The sequence below is a fragment of the Heptranchias perlo genome, chromosome 16 (assembly GCF_035084215.1).
Source record: "Heptranchias perlo isolate sHepPer1 chromosome 16, sHepPer1.hap1, whole genome shotgun sequence".
Lineage (NCBI taxonomy): Eukaryota > Metazoa > Chordata > Chondrichthyes > Hexanchiformes > Hexanchidae > Heptranchias > Heptranchias perlo.
In genome coordinates this window covers 16,136,442-16,154,701 of record NC_090340.1, presented here as the reverse complement: position 1 = coordinate 16,154,701, position 18,260 = coordinate 16,136,442, and the positions used below count along the sequence as shown (strand labels likewise).

The 18,260-nt window shown below is 45.3% G+C and overlaps 1 protein-coding gene across 1 annotated transcript in view; it reads right to left on the bottom strand.

Moving 5' to 3' along the window:
- LOC137333506 (diacylglycerol O-acyltransferase 1-like) overlaps positions 1–18,260 on the bottom strand; it is a 98,783-nt gene that overhangs the window by 8,899 nt on the left and 71,624 nt on the right. Inside the window, exons 14-16 of the mRNA XM_067997687.1 lie at positions 8,848–8,913; positions 4,952–5,039; positions 216–278 (exon numbers count right to left, since the gene is read on the bottom strand). Coding sequence (XP_067853788.1) covers positions 216–278; positions 4,952–5,039; positions 8,848–8,913 — 217 coding nt within the window. The remainder of the gene's footprint in view (positions 1–215; positions 279–4,951; positions 5,040–8,847; positions 8,914–18,260) is intronic.

Genomic DNA, 18,260 nt, shown 5'->3' with positions numbered 1-18,260 from the left:
AAATAGTTGTTTTTTGGGTCACGACCGCAACCCGGCTTTATTTCCGGGTTTAACGTTGGCGCGTAAAAGTACAGGCTTCCCACTGGGAATGCCAAGTCCAAAAAATTTGCGATTGCGAACCAAAAAAACAACTATTTTCAACTCCCACCCGTCCCCAACCCACCTGTTCTTGGGGCTTAAAATCACCCCCAAGGACACAGATTATGCAGCCTTACCTGCAACATCATCCCTACAAACAGCCACAGGCGGAACATATGAAGTGGTGCTGCGAGCAGATACTGCATCAAGAGAAATGTGTAAATGTTATATTTACTTACTGCATAAGGAAAGAAAGAAATGATTTGTATTTCATTCAGTCCAAAAAACATAGACAATTAGAAAAGTCTTTTTATACTAACTGTAAACTAGTTCTTACTGGTAGAATCACTAATACATATTTTAATAAGTTTACTGATCACATTTGTTAGCTTGTACTAATGACCAAATTGAAGGACATCCCTGCAAAGGTTTATCATTAATATTACTGTTCCTTTAAAGAGACAACACTCCTTGTTATGTCCTTCATTGATTACATGGTCTCAAAAAAGTTACACTAGGAGTGCAGTACCTGTAAGTGGCAACATTGGAAATACCAAATTCTACAAGCTCAGCAATGCCATAAGTAACAGGCGTTGGGCTATAAATTGGGCCGTGTAGCGCCCGTTTTTTAGGCACTAAGCAACCTCCTAAAGGGCCCAAAATGGCGTCTGGATGCCATCTTGGTAAAGCCGTTTGAGCTTGCGCAGATAACGATCACCAGTACCATGTAAAGTAAGGAGAATATGAATTAGATCAGTGAGCAACACTCATTTAAAAGGATACCATTTTTGTACTCAACACTCTAGCCAACGCACTGTCTTGACCACGAACAGCTGAACATGTCATAGATGGCCTGGAGGACCCCCCACCAGCACTACTCAAAGGGACCATGCAGGATTAGTTGCTGGATTATTGCTTCTGGCTGCTGATGCATTTGTACCTCTTTTTGTAGGTCTCTTATACTTGAATACTAGGACTAGGGGACATAGCCTAAAGTTTAGAGCCAGGACTCGCAGGATTGAAGTTAGGAAATGCTTCTACACGCAAAGGGAGGTAGAAATATGGAACACTCTTCTGCAACAGCAGTTGATGCTAGCTCAATTGTTAATTTAAAATCTGAAATGGATAGATTTTTGTTATCCGGAAGTATTAAGGGATATGGGTCCAAAAAGAGTATATGGAGTTAGGACACAGATCAACCATGATCTCAATGAATGGCGGAACAGGCTTGAGGGGCCAAATGCCTGCTGCCACTGCCACTTGCTGCTTCCTGTTACGCGCCATCATCTCCTGTAAGAAAGTGGGATTTGTGTCGGTGAGTGTCCTGCAGGATGTTTGGGTGATGTGCCTGTCATGGCTAAATAGCTGTCAGTGTGTGTGACCTGTGAGTTGTGGGTGTGTGGCTTGCAACAGTGGTAATGTGTGAGGGTGAGAGGAAGCATCTGATTGGAAGAGTTGAGTACTGATTGAAAGAGTTTATTGGTAGGTGGGTGATGGGGGGTGTAGTGTGTGGAGCAGTGAATGTGGCTAGTGGTGCAGTTGGTAGGAGATGCCACTTGACAGTTGACCTCACACACCTTGACCATTTGTATCAATGATGTGGCGATGCCGGTGATGGACTGGGGTTGACAATTGTAAACAATTTTACAACACCAAGTTATAGTCCAGCAATTTTATTTTAAATTCACAAGCTTTCGGAGGCTACCTCCTTCCTCCTTTCCACATCGTTCACCTGAGGAAGGAGGTAGCCTCCGAAAGCTTGTGAATTTAAAATAAAATTGCTGGACTATAACTTGGTGTTGTAAAATTGTTTACATTTGTATCAAAGCATTGAACTTCTTCCTGTACTGCATCTATGTTCATGGTGCTATGTGCCTGGCATTGACTTCGTTCCCTACTGTCTCCCACTGCCTCTTGAGCATATGTCTGGGGGGGCCTCTTGCCCCCCTGTGGATATAGGATGCCCCTCTTACTGTCTTGCACCAAGGTCTCTAGTGCATCATCAGAGAACCTTGGTACATGCTGTCTTGCAGGCCTGGTACAAACTCAGATCGGCAGATTGGTGAGGTCTGGTGTGCAGATTGGAGGATGTGGGATTTAGTAATGCGTAACCTTTATTCAATGTTTTAACATAACTCAACAGTTTGTAAACATAGGGACGGGACCTGCATCTGTGTTTTACATGTATGATGTTTGATCTCTGTTCAGACTCCGTGCGGACCCGTATCTTATATTTTGCACATAAGGGATGCGGGCTGCCTTTAAGAGGTGCAGGCTGCCTTTAAGAGGAGCGAGCCACTCACGCAATATTGTGCCCCCCTGCTGGTGAGAAGTTACTGAATAACGCAGGTAGGCCTGGCTGCTCCTGCTGGAATCAGGTAAGTGACCAGGTAGCACGAATCTCATGTGCTGCCTGCATCGGAAGCACTAGGTGATGGTTAATCGCACACCGCAACCCCCGTGCCTGGATTCGGGGGTTATTGAATTTAACTCCCTTTATTTTGTCCAACTGCAGTCGCATTTCAACCAAGGGCTTTTTTAGAAAAAGATTTACACATTTTCTTGGGTTCTCACATTTAGTGATACTTGCAGATAAATACATTGTAGATTGCTGCGTTTCGGGATTCCTGATCATATTTTTCTTCACAGAAAGGATTATGGGATTGAGTTATGCCACAAACTCCGTTTCCTAGCCACCGGCTCCATCCTCCTCCCCCTGGCCACTGCCTGCGTCTGAACCAGTCCGTCTGCAACCTTGGTGTCCTATTTGACTCTGAGATGAGCTTCCGACCCCATATCTGCTCCATCACTAAGACTGCCTACTTCCACCTCCATAACATTGCTCGTCTCCACCCCTGCCTCAGCTCATCTGCAGCTAAAACCGACATCCGTGCCCTTGTTACCTCTAGACTCGACTATTCCAATGCTCTCCTGGCTGGCCTTCCATCTTCCACCCCCCATAAACTTGAGCTCATTCAAAACTCCAGCCCGTATCCTAACTCGCAGCAAGTCCCGTTCACCCATCATCCCTGTGCTCGCTGACCTACATTGGCTCCTGGTTTGGCAGCAACTCAATTTTAACATTTTCATCCTTGTTTTCAAATCCCTCCATGGCCTCGCCCCTCCCTATCTCTGTAACTTCATCCAGCCCTACAACCCTCTGAGATCTCTACGCTCCTCCAATTCTTGCCTCTTGTGCAGCTCCGATTTTAATTGCTCCACCACTGGCAGCCATGCCTTCAGCTGCCTGGACCCTAAGCTCTGGAATTCCCTCCCTAAACCTCTCAACCTCTCTCATTTTAAGACACTACTTAAAATCTACCTCTTTAACCAAGTTTTTGGTCACCTGTCCTAATATCTCCTGTCGCTCGGTGTCAAATTTTGTTTGATAACGATCCTGTGACATGCCTTGGGACGTTTTACTACGTTAAAGACACTGTATAAATACAAGTTGTTGATGTTGTTGTAAGGGTTATGTTTTAAAACAATGTGAATTCAAACAGGTTTCCAAAAGGCCAAGCACTACAGGCATTGAAGAATGTGTATTAAAGTCAGATAAGCCAGGATGGCCAGGGGCATTAAACAATTTATTACCTTGGCTCAGGTGGCCAAACAAATATTCACACCCATTGTGGTGAGGACAATTCTATTCATGTAGGCATAGCATAGTGTCTGCGGCAAATATACTCCTGGGATAGGGAATAGGCAGTTTGGTTGACAAGCCTGCTGGCGAATCCCTGTCCTTTTAACAAGGGATAGGGAAGTTTTGAACAAAGATCTGTGAGTTATAGCCCTTGGCCTGAACCTGGAAGTTAAAAATGCAAGAGATCAGCTTTTGCAGTGAGAAGTAATCTGAAAGAAAGGTCATGTCAAAAACAAGTAAGTCAGCCAAGGAACAGGGTGCTTGGTTTGTTATTTTATCCCATGTTTTCGAGAAGAGAAGTGAGATTGAGTTCAATGGAATTTTTGTTGACTGTTCACTTATTGTCTGTGAAATAAAACAGCGTAATGATTTATATCTGGTCTTGTCTCACCAAGTGTTTCAGTCCACCGTGGAAAAATTGGAGAAGTGCATGTGAGGGCACGAGCGAAAGACATAATATGCAGTTCAGATCACAAGGGGTTGGTATTGTTACACCCCAGGCTATGCTATTGTATAGTTAGATATTGGGCAGTACAGGCACACCCATAAAACATAAGATGCTCACACTGTTTACAGGAGTGACCAGCACCACTGTACCTGAGAACATATCTAAGGCATATCCTAAAACTTGTAACAAGGATCTTACAGAGTTATGCACATTTTGGTAGCACTATTTATTGAGGGGTAATAGGACTAGAGTCCTTTCTTGGTAGCAAAGGGTTTAAGTTTCATGAGGAAGTGGATCTGAGGTTCACTAGACACTGAAAGTGGCCGGGTGTTGTTTGAGCAGCGTGTACTTCCGTGAATGTTGATGTTGGCAATGGGGAGATGGAGTCTCACAAGTCATCTGCTAATCTTGTGATCCACTGGGCTGTGGGGAAGCTGGGAGGGCAGTTGTTTGGAAGCCAAGGGTGGACCGGCAGAAAGAAGACCCAAACTTTGTGCTGCTTCTCCAACTGTATGAGATGCCATATATTTCACCTGGTGGGCAGAAGGGATTTAATGTAACATATGTTACAGGTGCACCAGCATTCCTGTCTAACTGTTAGGCAAGTTTTTTGCACCAGTTTATAAACACACACTGCATGATATCATTTTCAAATTTTAAAAATGGAATGCCACTTTAAAAACATAATTCTGTCATACACATAATGTCATCATGACAATAGGGAAACCTGGAGCTTAAATCCCCCTTTAACAATTTCCTTTAATACCTCTGTTCTCACCTACCTCGTGGTATAATGCTGATAATATGAACACTGAGGCTTGTCCTTCCCATTTTGAATAACCCTTCTCAATAAGTGGCCTGTAAACATGTCTGTTGCATAATTAAAAGAATAATCATTGTTGTAGCATCCAAACTAATTATTGCTCTATCTATCCAGCTATCTTTCTACTAAAAGATAAAACATATATTAAATAAACTTGTTATTTACCTGCTCTGCTATTAGTCCACTGTACTCAACATAGTATTTCACTTTCACTGGAAATGGGCTTTCCACACCCACAAGAGGTAAGATTGCATACTTATTGTCTAGCACTATTCCAATTCTTAATTGTCATAAAGGTAGCATGATGATGATCACCCAACTCAAACTCATCAGTCTGAAGGAGGGATTAAAAATATTTGATTGCCTATCTATGTTATAATCTTCCTCATTCTCCGAATGTAGTTTATCCCTCACATACAGATGATTAAGCTAAAAAAAGAACAATTATGCACATTATCCCTTTACGGTTTTTGTGCTTGAGTTAGCCTCACAAGCCACAAGATGAATGTTAGCCTGCAGTGGAAGGGGACATTAGTAGACAAAGTCGAGCAGATATAGAGGCAAAGACATACACAAGAAGTGATAAATCTCCAAGAGTTCCAGGACAGAGTCAGGCAGAGGGGTGGTAGGAAGAAAGGCGCATCCTCTATGGAGATAAGCTACATTCTAACAGTGAGGAAGATCATTCACAAAACAGGTATCTAACTTTCTTCTTAACACCTTGTTCAAACCCCTCCATGGCCTCCCCTTTCCCTACCTCCTCCAGCCCTACAAGCCTTTGGGAACTCTGCACTCCTCCAACTCTGGCCTCTTGGTATCCCCCACATCCTTTGCCCCACCATTGGCGGCCGTGCCTTCAGTCGTCTAGGACTTAAGCTATGGAATTCCCTCCCTAAATCTCACCACCTCTCTCTCCTTTAAGATGCTTCTTAAAACCTACCTCTTTGACCAAGCTTTTAGTCACCCGTCCTAATATCTTCTTCTTTGACTCGGTGTCAATTTTTGTCTGATTATGCTCCTGTGAAGCGCCTTGAGATGTTTTACTACGCTAAGGGCACAATATAAATACAAGTTGTTGCTGTTCTTTATCTTCCACATGCGAAGTAGTAAAATAGCAGAGGTAGATAACCCTAGGATTTCATTTTATGGCCAGTTTAGACCACAGAAGCTCTATTGTCTTGAGCTCAGGCAGCAAGAAAAAATATATAAACTACTCCATATAGCTGTCTTGGACATAAAGGTCCATAGAAACCCCTCCCCCCTTGCATATTGGTTTACAAGGTCATATAACACAAGCAAAATTAATCTTTAGCTTGCTTGTTAATTCAGAATCAGCTAAACTATAACTTCCCCTTTTCTTCTATTGATAATCCTTACTCCCTTGTTACTGATTTGTTAACCAGTGGAAACAATCTTTCATTGTTTACCCTCTCAAAAGCTTGCCTAATTTTGAAAATCTCCATTATTTCTCACCCTTGACCTGCTCTTTTCCAGTGGAAGGAATCTTGAATTAATGCCTGGTACACCAGTCTTCCTTGCTACATTGCTGATACTGCAGGTAATTACTAGTTATTACCCTCTTTTTCCGCTGTAGCTTCACCATTCTGTTTTTGATCTGCATGATGTGTCCTCCTTGCAGGACGAAGTCATGGTGCATGCAGCAGATGGAAATTATCCATGAGAACATTCCCCACCCACTGTCCCCAATTAGTTGAGGCATGTGAAGCACTGCTTGGACATCTGCTATTGATTTTGGTTGTAGAATTAACTTCATTGTACTTGTCCTCTGCTTCCTTCCATGGTTGGTGCAAGAGTTTGATGAGCCATGGATACACAAGATAGTGCTGGTCTCTCAGGATACATTTTTCAACTTTTCTTTCCCCTCCAAATAAGGGATTTGATTGCTTTCACGACCTTCCCATCTAGCACGTCTGCTGTGGCCTAATCTTGCCAATCTCCTTCCCATCCTGCTCACCCCACCCACCACTACCCCTTTGGATTCTGCCAGCGGATCAATAATGCCCTCTTCACATTTCCATCCATGACACTGTCACCCCCAGACACATCCCAATGTTCTCCTGACTGGTCTTCCATCCTCCATAAACTTCAGTTCATCCAAAATTCTGCTCCTGTATCCTGTCCCGCTCACCTGTCACCTCTGTCCTCGCTGGCCTACATACATCAAATTTTTCATCCTTGTGTATAAATCTCTTCATTGCCTTGCCCCTCCCTATCTCTGTAGCCTATTTCAGCCCTAGAACTCCCTCCCACCCCCCCAAACTCTCCATTCTTCTGACTTTTGCCTCTTGTGCAAACCCTTCTTCAACCCATCATTGGTTGCCATGCCGTCTGCTGCCTAGCCCCACTCCCTGAAATTCACTCCCTAAACTTCCACCTCCCTCTACTCCTTTAAGAACCACCTTTTCAACCAAGCTTTTGACCAACCCTCTTAATATCTCCTTCTTTGACTGGGTGTCCATTTTTTCCTCTGTGAAGCACCTTGCAATGTTTTTTCTACCTTAAAGGCACCATATAAATGCAAGTTGTAGTAGTAAAATTAAGGCATGTGGTGAATTCCTAGGGAAGCACGTATATATCTGCATTATTCTATGCTGGTGGTCACATATCAGCTGAACATTGATAGAATAAAATCCCTCATGGTCCACATAGGGCACAACTTTGTACACAGGAACCAGAACTGCAACATGGGTGTAACTGATGACACATTGGACTAGGGGAAAACCAGTCTATCGTGCTGCTCAGTGGAGAAAGTGATGGAATTGTTGGCCCCGCTGAAGGTGATCTGTGATCTTCTCGATACGTAAGTGGACAGTAAATTGACTGACACTGAAGATGTCCACACATCGTGCTTGTGCCAGCTCTCTGAGACAGCTATCCACTTTGTCCCATTCCTTTGCCCTTTCCTCATACCCATCTAAGCTTTTCATTCTCATTGTTGCCCCTCTGCCAAATCCAGTGCTAGTGGAACACTGAATCTAAAAAAGTGTAGCTTTCAGCACAAGTACACAGCAACTTATCTTTCAGTTCATAGTCAAATAAAGAGACTCCAGTCTCTGCAGCAATAATGGTTTAATGAGAGCTAGCAATGCATTGCATGTGCAATGCACTGGTGTTGGAATATGGTGCATTTCCCACTTATTATGCCTACTTATTGTGCCATCAGTAACATGATTATTTACCCTAATGCATGTCTTTACTACTGCAGAGCACAGAAGCCATTTCCACTAAACTGTAATTTGGCAGCATGTGAGAAATAGGAGGGACGTGATCACTCCAACTTGGTTCAGTGGTACCACTAATGCCCTTTGAGTTATACATTTGTACTTTCTAAGCTCTACTCCAGGATGTGAGCACATAATCTAGGCTGACATTTTAATGCAGTTCTGAGGGAGTATTGCATTGTCGGAAGTGCCATCCATTCAAAGGAACTATTAAACCGAGTCTCTGTCTGTCTGTTTGGGTGGATGCATTTATATGGCACTATTTGAAGAAGAAAAGGAAGTTCTCCTGGTGTCCTGGTTAATGTTCCACCTTCAACCAACACCACCCAAAACAGTTTAACTGTTTAACTCATTTTCTGCTTGAAGGGCCTTTAACTGTGACTGCACTTCAAATGTAATTCACTGGATGTGAAAAACTTTGGGACATCCTGAGGATGTGATAAGATGCTTTATAAATGAAAGTTCTTTCTTTTACAATGGCTTTCTCAAAATGAATGCTCTGTAACCCTTCAATAGTGCAGGTGTTAGAGCTGATACCAACAGTAACGTTCAGGTTTCTTTAAATGCAAGTGTTACTAGGTGTACCTGCAAAATCCAGAGTTTTTAATCTTACCTCATGCACCACTTGTGAAGAATAATATTCGAGTTTGACCAGAAGTAAGTGAGAGTCTCTGAGTTCCTGAACAGAATATAAAAGTTTTGAAACCTTCAATATTTCCCTGAACTATCAGTTCTTGTTACTATTTACAATAGCAGAAATAGAGGCTAGACAGTGAGGTAGCAGTACATTTAACTGTTGTTTCATTAAGAAAATCATCTGTTTAACTGGTTACACATAGGATATACAACTTAAAATAATGGCTTACCCAAAATAAACTACAGTGAGCCTGGACCACACTGCGATAAACACTTCAGGTGATTTTCCAAAAGATCAATGATCCTTTACATTGTCAATTTTACATATACAACATGTATTTGTCTTAAGATATATGGTGGACAATTGATGCAAAGTAGCCATTACAAAAGCCAGGTAAGTAGAAGAAAGCATGAAATAGCATGATGCAGAGACGCACGGAAGAGCGGAACAAGAGAGAACATGATGCAAAGCAATGCAGATCAGAGGGACAGAGAAGAAAGAACAAAATGCAAACCTTTCTTGTAACATAAATAGGAATTTTCCAATTGTGTGAGCCATTTCTTTTTTTAATTTTTTCTGTTATCTGCTTTTCTGCATTATCTGATTCATTGGGGTAAATTTTAACTCCCAAGAACGGAAGGGTTGGGGATGGGTGGGATGTTAAAATAACAGGTTTTTGGAGCAGGACCACATCCCGGCTCCAGCTCGGCCACTTCTGGGTTTATCCCAGGCAGGTTTGTATGCGTGTGGATAGCAGACACCAGGAAGTCCTGCCACCACTTAAAGTCAGCAGGCCGATATTTAAAAGGGCAATGTACCTCATTGCAATACTTGAGTACTTAATATTTTGTGTATTGGACAATTAAAATTAATTTAATCTTACCCGTTCGAGTTTCCCATCGCTTCCGAATCACGTCAGGTGAAAGCAGGCGGGAAGGGCCAGATCCATGAGGTAAGTGCCTTTATTGCACTGCTTGTGGGCCCGGAGGAGCAGGAGTGCTACATCCAGGCCCAACAAGTTCACCTGGCTGACAGGAACCCCGTGATTAGCTGACCCACCACCCCACTCCGATGGAGAACACCACTCCCCTCCCATGGTGGACCCCCATGTACCTCCGACTATTCACCCGACCTCCAGCGACCTCCGATCTTCTTCCCCGGCCCCCCGGTTGCATCAGGCCTTCCTGTCCAACAGCCATGTTCTTTGACATTATGCCCCTACTGGTCTAGCAGCAATGTTGTTATTTTTCACAAAGTAAGGGTTAAAAGAACTTGAGGTTTGAATGCAATTTAAATAACTATTCTTAGTTTTGAGTAAAATGCAAGTGATAATATAAATTAGGTTTCTTAATGGCTGTCAATCAGGCTGGCTGCTGCGTGTGAAACCCGGAAGAACAATTGATTGGCCTCATTAAGGTCGCAATCTGCCCACTTACCTTCCAGGTTTCACACCCGAAAATAGTCCCCCCCCCCCGCACTCAAAGTTAAAATTTACCCCATTATCTCTTTCATTTGCTGGCATTCAATTCTCATAATATTCACTCAAATATAAAAAGGAGCAGCGTTGGACCTCAATCCTCACTGCTTATCTCCATGTGGCCCCTCATATGTTTTTCATATCTAAACAAATGGGGTAAGGAAGAGTTGCAACAGACACAAACTGGGGAATTTTAACCCCCAAGATTGGGTGTGTTGGAATCGGGTGGGGGGGTGAAAATAGTAGTTTTTTCGATCACGACTACAACGTGCCCAGGATTAACATGGATGCGTGCACGGAGCCAAACTGCCGAGGTCGCGTCCCCAATAAGTGCCGGCAGGCGGGTCATTGGTGGGGCAATTAACGTCCTTGAGAGAGTTGAGGTAGGTTTTTTTTAATTGAGTCTGACACAAATTCCAATTTAATGTCTCCATCACAGGTTTCCTGGGGTTTCTGAAACTTGCCAATGAGACGTGTTGTGATTCAGCCGCAGTTAATTTGGGTTTTTAAACCTGTGATTGCCCCATCTGAATAAAAGATCCATTATTGCAGCTGGTCTCTCGGTTCTCTCAGGCAAACACTTGGCTGAGAGTTTGTGTGTTGAGACAGCTTTAGCAAAACTTTGGAGCCTTTCAAACAAACATGATCAGGATGCGAGGGGCGGGGGGGGGGGGGTGGGCGCAATGGATGTATTTGAGAGAACATCTGAGGAGGAAAATGACCATTGTCATACTATGTTGGGACAAGGCAGAGGTGCACAACAAAGATCTGGAGAACAGCAGAGAGAAGAGCTGAGTGGAGAATAGCAGAGAGGGGAGCAACAGAGGGGCCAAGGTCGCAGGTCACACTACCCACGTGAGAGGGTATACAGGTAGAATCTGAGCTTCCTGGACCTTTTTTTATATTCGTTCACGGGATGTGGGCGATGCTGGTAAGGCCAGCATTTATTCCCCATCCCTAATTGCCCTTGAGAAGGTGGTGGTGAGCTACCTTCTTGAACCGCTGCAGTCCGTGTGGTGAAGGTTCTCCCACAGTGCTGTTAGGTAGGGAGTTCCAGGACTTTGACCCAGCAACGATGAAGGAACGACGATATATTTCCAAGTTGGGATGGTGTGTGACTTGGAGGGGAATATGCAGGTGGTGTTGTTCCCATGTGCCTGCTGCCCTTGTCGTTCTAGGTGGTAGAGGTTGTGGATTTGGAGGACAAAACGCGGTTGAGGAGCAATGCCTATGCAGGCTCAGATTGAGTCGGCCGGTGGTCACAGACATCTGCAGCTGGACCTGTTGGCCACGCATTGCCTGTCACAGTAAAAGTCACCACTGCCCTCAATTGCTTTGCCTCTGGATCCTTCCAAGGCATCTCCTGTGACATCTCAAGTGTGTGTCAGTCAGCTGCACATAAGTATAAGGCAGGTGACGGATGGGTTGTTGCCAGGGTGTCGACTTAAGTGAACTTATCCCGCGACAACAATAACCAGAATGAATGGGCAGTCGGTTTTGCCTCTCTGGCTGGCTTCCCACAGGTGCAAGGTGCAATCGCACAGACATGGCAATCCGAGGACCACCATGAACCAGGAATTTTCATCAACCGAATGGGATTTCACTCCATCAGTAGTGTGCAACAAGAAAAGATTTATGCAGGTATGCGCCAGGGTCCCTGGCAGGTGTTGTGATGCGTTCATTCTGCACCAGTGCAACATTCCAGACCTCTCCCAAACAGAAGGCAGACTTAAGGGCTGGCTTGTTGGAGGCAAGGGGTACCCCCTGCAAACTTGGCTCATGACACCTGTGAGGAACTCCACCAATGTGGCACAAAAGCGATACAACCAGAGCCACATGACCACCAGGGGTGTCATTGAGCAAGCCAGTTGAAGATGCACTTCAGGTGCCTGGATAAGTTTAGGGTCTCCAGAAGAGTCATGGTGTGTTGTATCCTGCACAACATAGCGCAGCAGAGAGGTTTACATGTGGAGGAGGATGAAGGCTCTCGTCAATCATCCTTTGATGGTGACAACATTGAAGAAGAGGAATAGGAGGAGAACGAGGAGGAGAAGTAATATGAAGATGGGGCACCCATCGCCAGATCAGCCACACACACTGCTGCCTGGGACGCCCTCATCTCTCACAGGTTGTCTTGGTAACAGTGGCAAAAAAGAGATATTGAAATACTCAGGCCGGCTGCTACAACCACCACCAACTGCACCCCCGCCCCCTTTGCACAAAACAGTCCTTCAACCACGCATACACCCACTGCACATCTGCCCAATGGGTATCGTCATGTATTGGCATTCATTATGAAGCAAATGAAAGGCCGACTTAACACTCGGGATGCAATAATGGCCAAGACGTGGAAGTGGTACTAATCAATAAATTTTATGTGCCAATATTAAAAAAAGGAAACTTCACAGCATAATATTTCTTCAAACACCCATGTACGTACACTTGGTGAATTAAAATTGCTTGAACATACGCTTCCTACTGCTTCTACATGGTGCATCCCCTGTGGCTTCAGTAGAGGTAGTGGCAAGCTGCTCAGATCCCTGCCCTGACTGCTAAGATGCTTTTGGCCTATGACCTCTGGGTTTTGGAGCCTGTGAGAGCCCTGCCATAGAATGATCCACCTCCACCTGTGCAGGGGCCATCGGGAGAGGAGGCAGCATTTCGGGTGGTTGAGTGTGTGGGGGAGGGGGAATGGAGTGAGACTTGGGAGCGCTTTGATTGGCTTTCCCACTTCCGCGTCCCCTTTCACCATCTTCCCTCTTCCGGGCCAGGGCCACATCATTCCTACCACTCTGCTGGACAGCAGCTTGGTGCAGATCCGTGACCCGTTGTAAGGCCATGGATAAGGTATCTGTCATTCTGTTGAAGGCGGCAAACATCTCCTGCACGGCCGTAGTCATGGCCTGCAAACTCATTTGAGAGCTGTGCTTGAAGCTGCACGGAGGCAGCCACTCTCTCCATGGCAGACATTCTCACAATTACCTGGGACAACAATCCACTAGTGTTGGAGTTGGACTCCTCCATCCTCTCTGCTATTGTGGAAAGTCTGCGTGGCACGTTTTGCCAATACCGTGCAAAGATGCAGCTGTACCTCAATCATTCTCAATTTCAACGATGGCCCCCAGGGTTCAGCATCTGTGTCAAGCTGAACAGAGCTGGGCGAGTAGTGCGCCCTCCAATGCGGACTCTCCACAGCTGTCCCTGCCATCAGTGTCTGCTCGTGCTCACTTGTGAGTTGTGAATCACCAGGTGACAACCCAATTAACTGGCTAACAGGACCCACTGAAATGCCAGTATCTGTGCTGGTGCGTGGCTGGATGTCCTGTAACGGTGCACCCTCAGAAGGAATGAGATCCTCTGAGGACCCGCGACCTTTACCACCTAGAAGGACAAGAGCAGCAGGTACATGGGAACAACACCACCTGCACGTTCCCCACCAAGTCACACACCATCCCGAATTGGAAATATATCGCCGTTCCTTCATCGTCGCTGGGTCAAAATCCTGGAACTCCCTTCCTAACAGCACTGTGGGAGAACCTTCACCACACGGACTGCAGCAGTTCAAGAAGGCGGCTCACCACCACCTTCTCAAGGGCAATTAGGGATGGGCAATAAATGCCGGCCTTGCCAGCGACACCCACATGCCATGAACGAATAAAAAAAAGGCATGTCCACAGACTGTTGCTCTACATGTGAAGGCCCTGAAAGACAAAAGAAAGCGATATGAATTAGTCATGGCAAAGTAACAATCTTGCCAATCACCATACTCAGGTTTCTCATAGTTCAGTCATTGATGAAATAAAGTCATCATGTGTATGAAAGATGTTTTAAGTTCTGTCACCGGGCGTCTCTTTGTTCCCAGTTTCTCCATCTGGGATGCAGATGTGCCACTTATCTCCATGGCCTTCTCCTCTGCCTCTGTCAGCTGGACTAATTGTGGAGGGCCACCTCCAGTCCTCTCCCACTCCCTTGCGTTTTGCGCTCTCTTCTCCTACAAGGGGCGAAAGAACAGACCTGTGAATGACTGAAGGTGACGTATTTACCTGATGAATGCAGTGCATTGAGTGAGGCTGACTATGAGACATATGGATCACATTTCATAAAGATTGGGGTAAGTGGTGGGTGGATAAATGGGGAGGTAAGGAAGTGCATAGAAAGTGAAGGATGGTTGCTGCTGAACCTTAAGTGGGTGTGAGGAGTAATGGCTTGGCAAGCCAGAGTGAGAGGGGGATGTTGTACACCACAGGATGTGGGTGAATCAGCAACTGTGCTCACTTTTCCTGACCTGGTTAGGTCATTAAAGCGCTTCCTGCACTGCAAACAAGACCTGGACACCATGCTCCTGCTGCTCACCTCTTCAGCCACGCTTTCTTGGTAGCAGAACCAGATTTTTTCCTCCCATTGCTTCGGTAAATTATCTCCCTCCTGGTTCTCACTGCACCCAGCAGTACTTCAAGCGAAGCATCGTGAACCTGGGTGCTGCCCTTGCTCTCTTTGAATCCATTGGTGCTTTTCCTCCATTCTCCTCCAAAATCTATTTTTGCATTGGCCCTTTAAATAGTGGACTTCAGATTGCATCATGCTGGTGTGCAGTACGCCCGCTGCGCAGCTTGGAGAAGCGAAACACAGAAGCAAAAATAATTGGCTTCAATTAAGTTGCGATCACAGATTCTGACATGTTCACTTCACCTCTGGGTTTCCCGCGTGAAAATCTACCCAGCCGCTCTCTTCCCGGCTCCAGGTAAAAATCATACCCAAAGGATCAGACACATAATGAAAAGTATACCAATGTTACTTGCAACCTGGCGACTTGTTTTTGTTTTTTCAGAAAATACTGGAAATACGTATGTTCTAATGTAAGGTCTACACCTGAAACATTAACCTAAATTTTCTCTTTTCAGATGCTGATGGATCTGCTGTGTATTTCTGGTTTACTTCATATTTTCTGTATTTGTAGTGTTTTTTTCCCCTTTTGTCTCTACCTTGTTTTTCCGGATACCAAACTGGAAAGTAATTAATATGCCTCTGAGCTATCCCTGATTCCCTGTGGATGGGGTAGCTGTTTGGTCTAGTGCTGTAGAAAATGGGTAGGCTCAGGTGCAATAAAGGCTTTGCTGTTGCTTATTGTGGCTGCAGCTGGTGCATTTGTAGAAAAGCACAATCGAGGTAGGAATGACTGGGAAAAAACAGTCCCATATAAATCAGCTGGCAGTTGGGCTGCTCCAGCTGACTGTGTTGCACTAACATACTGCATCAAGAAACTATAGGGCATCAGCACCAAGAACATTAGTGTCTAAACTCTCAGTGCAGCTGGTACTGAATTTGTGAAATTTATTGGTGCTGAGAAGTTAATTACTTATTCCAAAAATTGACAATTTGGAGGAGATACATTGGCCCCGATATTTACCGGGAGGGTGCGGAGGAGGCCAAAAACAGCTGAAGACCCTGGCAAGGCCGAGGACGCAGAGGTCCTGCTGAACTTAACGGCGGGGGCTCATTATCATTTTTTTGTTCCGTGTCCTGTCCATTGACAGCCTGGCCGGCGGCTGGGAGGGAAAACCAGTGGCAGGAGGCCACACCCGGGGCCCCTCGGGGACAGTCCCTGGCAATCAGGAGGGAGGTCAGCAATCGGGGTGGGGGGACTGGCAATCACAGCAGGGAGGAGAGAGAGGCCATCAGGGCGGGGTGGGGGGGGATCAGCAAACGCAGCAGGGGGAAGAGAGAGGTCGTGTTCAGCAGGGGGGAGGCTTAAGGCTTCCTTGAGGGGCTGGGGGGCGCACTCCTGTTCCTCCTGGCCCACAAGGAATGCTGAAACAAGCACTTACATTGTTATATTAATGTGTTAAAGAAGTGTCCCGCCTCGGATGCCATGATATCCGTCATCATTTTTAAGGTGGCGGATGCATTTCCCATATTTAAGACTTTATCCCCCTGGTCCATCATGGGGGTTAACATCGAGGCCATTATGTCTGTGCCAAACAACGCCCAAAGACTTATGGAATATCAAAGGGGATTACCACCAGAGATTATCTGGAAGGGAGAACACTGCAGAGCCTCAGAGGAAGAACACTTGTCAGTTGAACTTATCAAATTTGGGCCAGCATTTTGTACAGCACATAAACCCACTGTAATGCGTATTTTAACTTACGTAAAGAAAATAAATGAAGCAACCACCAATGTCAAGTAATTTGTTAAAAGAAAGAACACGGATCCAGTAAACAAAAAAAACTTTTAGTAAACAATAGTTAAGTAGAAAATGATTTCAGCTGAAGCGAGACCATCCTTAACACTGCAAAAAGTTATTGAAGTATATAGAATTTCAATGCAGGGGCACTACCATTCAAATTGAGAAATAAAACTGGACAGCTAATTCTGGGAGATGGATGCTTCTACATGATGACTGCATAGGAGACTGTCACTTGCATCAAGATTTTACAGGGAACAGAATATTCCAAATTGCTGGGTAAGACTGAGAAATTCCTTAACTAGAGGCAAATTAATTTCCAGTGTTGGCAGGCTGAAAAAGCAGTTCACCAGTTTATTTGATTCATCAATAGGATAAAACAGATTAACGATCCACTGTTCTCATGAAGGGTTTCCAGCTGAAACAGTATCAAGGGCTAGAAATTTGGCAGTGTAGCACCCGTTTTTCAGGCGCTATGTGGCCACCTGAGGTCCCAAAATAGCGTCCAGAATGCATGCGCACGCTTCTAGCGTGACATGCGCCGGATGCCATCTTGGTAAAGGGGTTTGCGCAGATAAAGAACGACGGCAGCATGTAAAGTAGGGAGAATATATGTTAGATCAGTTTGCAAAGCTGATTTAAAGGGATAGATACCATTTTGGCACTCAATGCTCCAGCCAACGTGCTGTCTTAACCATGACCAGCTGAACATTTCAGACAGCCTGGAAGACCCTGCCACCAGCGCTATTTAAAGGGACCATGCAGGATTTACAGGTTAGTTGCTGGATTATTGCTTCTGGCTGCTGATGCATTTGCACCTGTTTTTGGAGGTCTCTTATACTTGAATACTAGGACTATTGGACATTGCCTAACATTTAGAGCCAGGACATGCAGAAGTTAGGAAACGCTTCTATACGCAAAGGGTGGTGGAAGTTTGGAACGCTATTCTGCAAAAGGCAGTTGATGCTACCTCAATTGTTAATTTTAAATTGGAGATTGATAGATTTCTGTTAACCAAGGGATTCTGTTAAGGGATATGGGGCTAAGGCGGGTATACGGAGTTAAGTCATGGATCAACCATGATCTCATTGAATTGTGGAACAGGCTCGAGGAGCTAAATGCCACTGCCATTTGCTGCCTCCTGTTATGCGCCACCTTCTCCTGCGAGGAAGCGGGACATGAGTCGGTGAGTGTCCTGCAGGATGTCTGGGTGATGCGCCTGTCATGGTTGAATACCTGTGAGTTGTGGGTGGGCGGCTTGCAACAGTGGTAATGTGCGAGGGTGAGAGGAAGCATCTAATTGGAAGAATTGAGTACTGATGGAAAGAGTGATGGGGGGTGTATTGTTGGAGCAGTGGATGCAGCTAGTGGTGCAGTTGAAAGGAAATGCCACTTGACAATTGACCTCACTCACCTTGACCACTCGTGTTAAAGCACTGAACTTCTTCCTGCACTGCATCCATATTCGTGGTGCTATGAGCTTGGCATTGACGGACCAAATGCTGGAATATGGGATTAGATTAGACTGGGCTTGATGGCCGGCGCGGACACGATGGGCCGAAGGGCCTCTATCCGTGCTGTATAACTCTATGACTCTATGACTTCGTCCTCTACTGTCTCCCACTGCCTTTTGAGCATATGTCTGGAGGGCCTCTTGCCCCCACCCCCACCCCACCGAGGATATGATGCCTCTTCTTCTGTCCACCTGTTGCACCAAGGCCTCTAGTG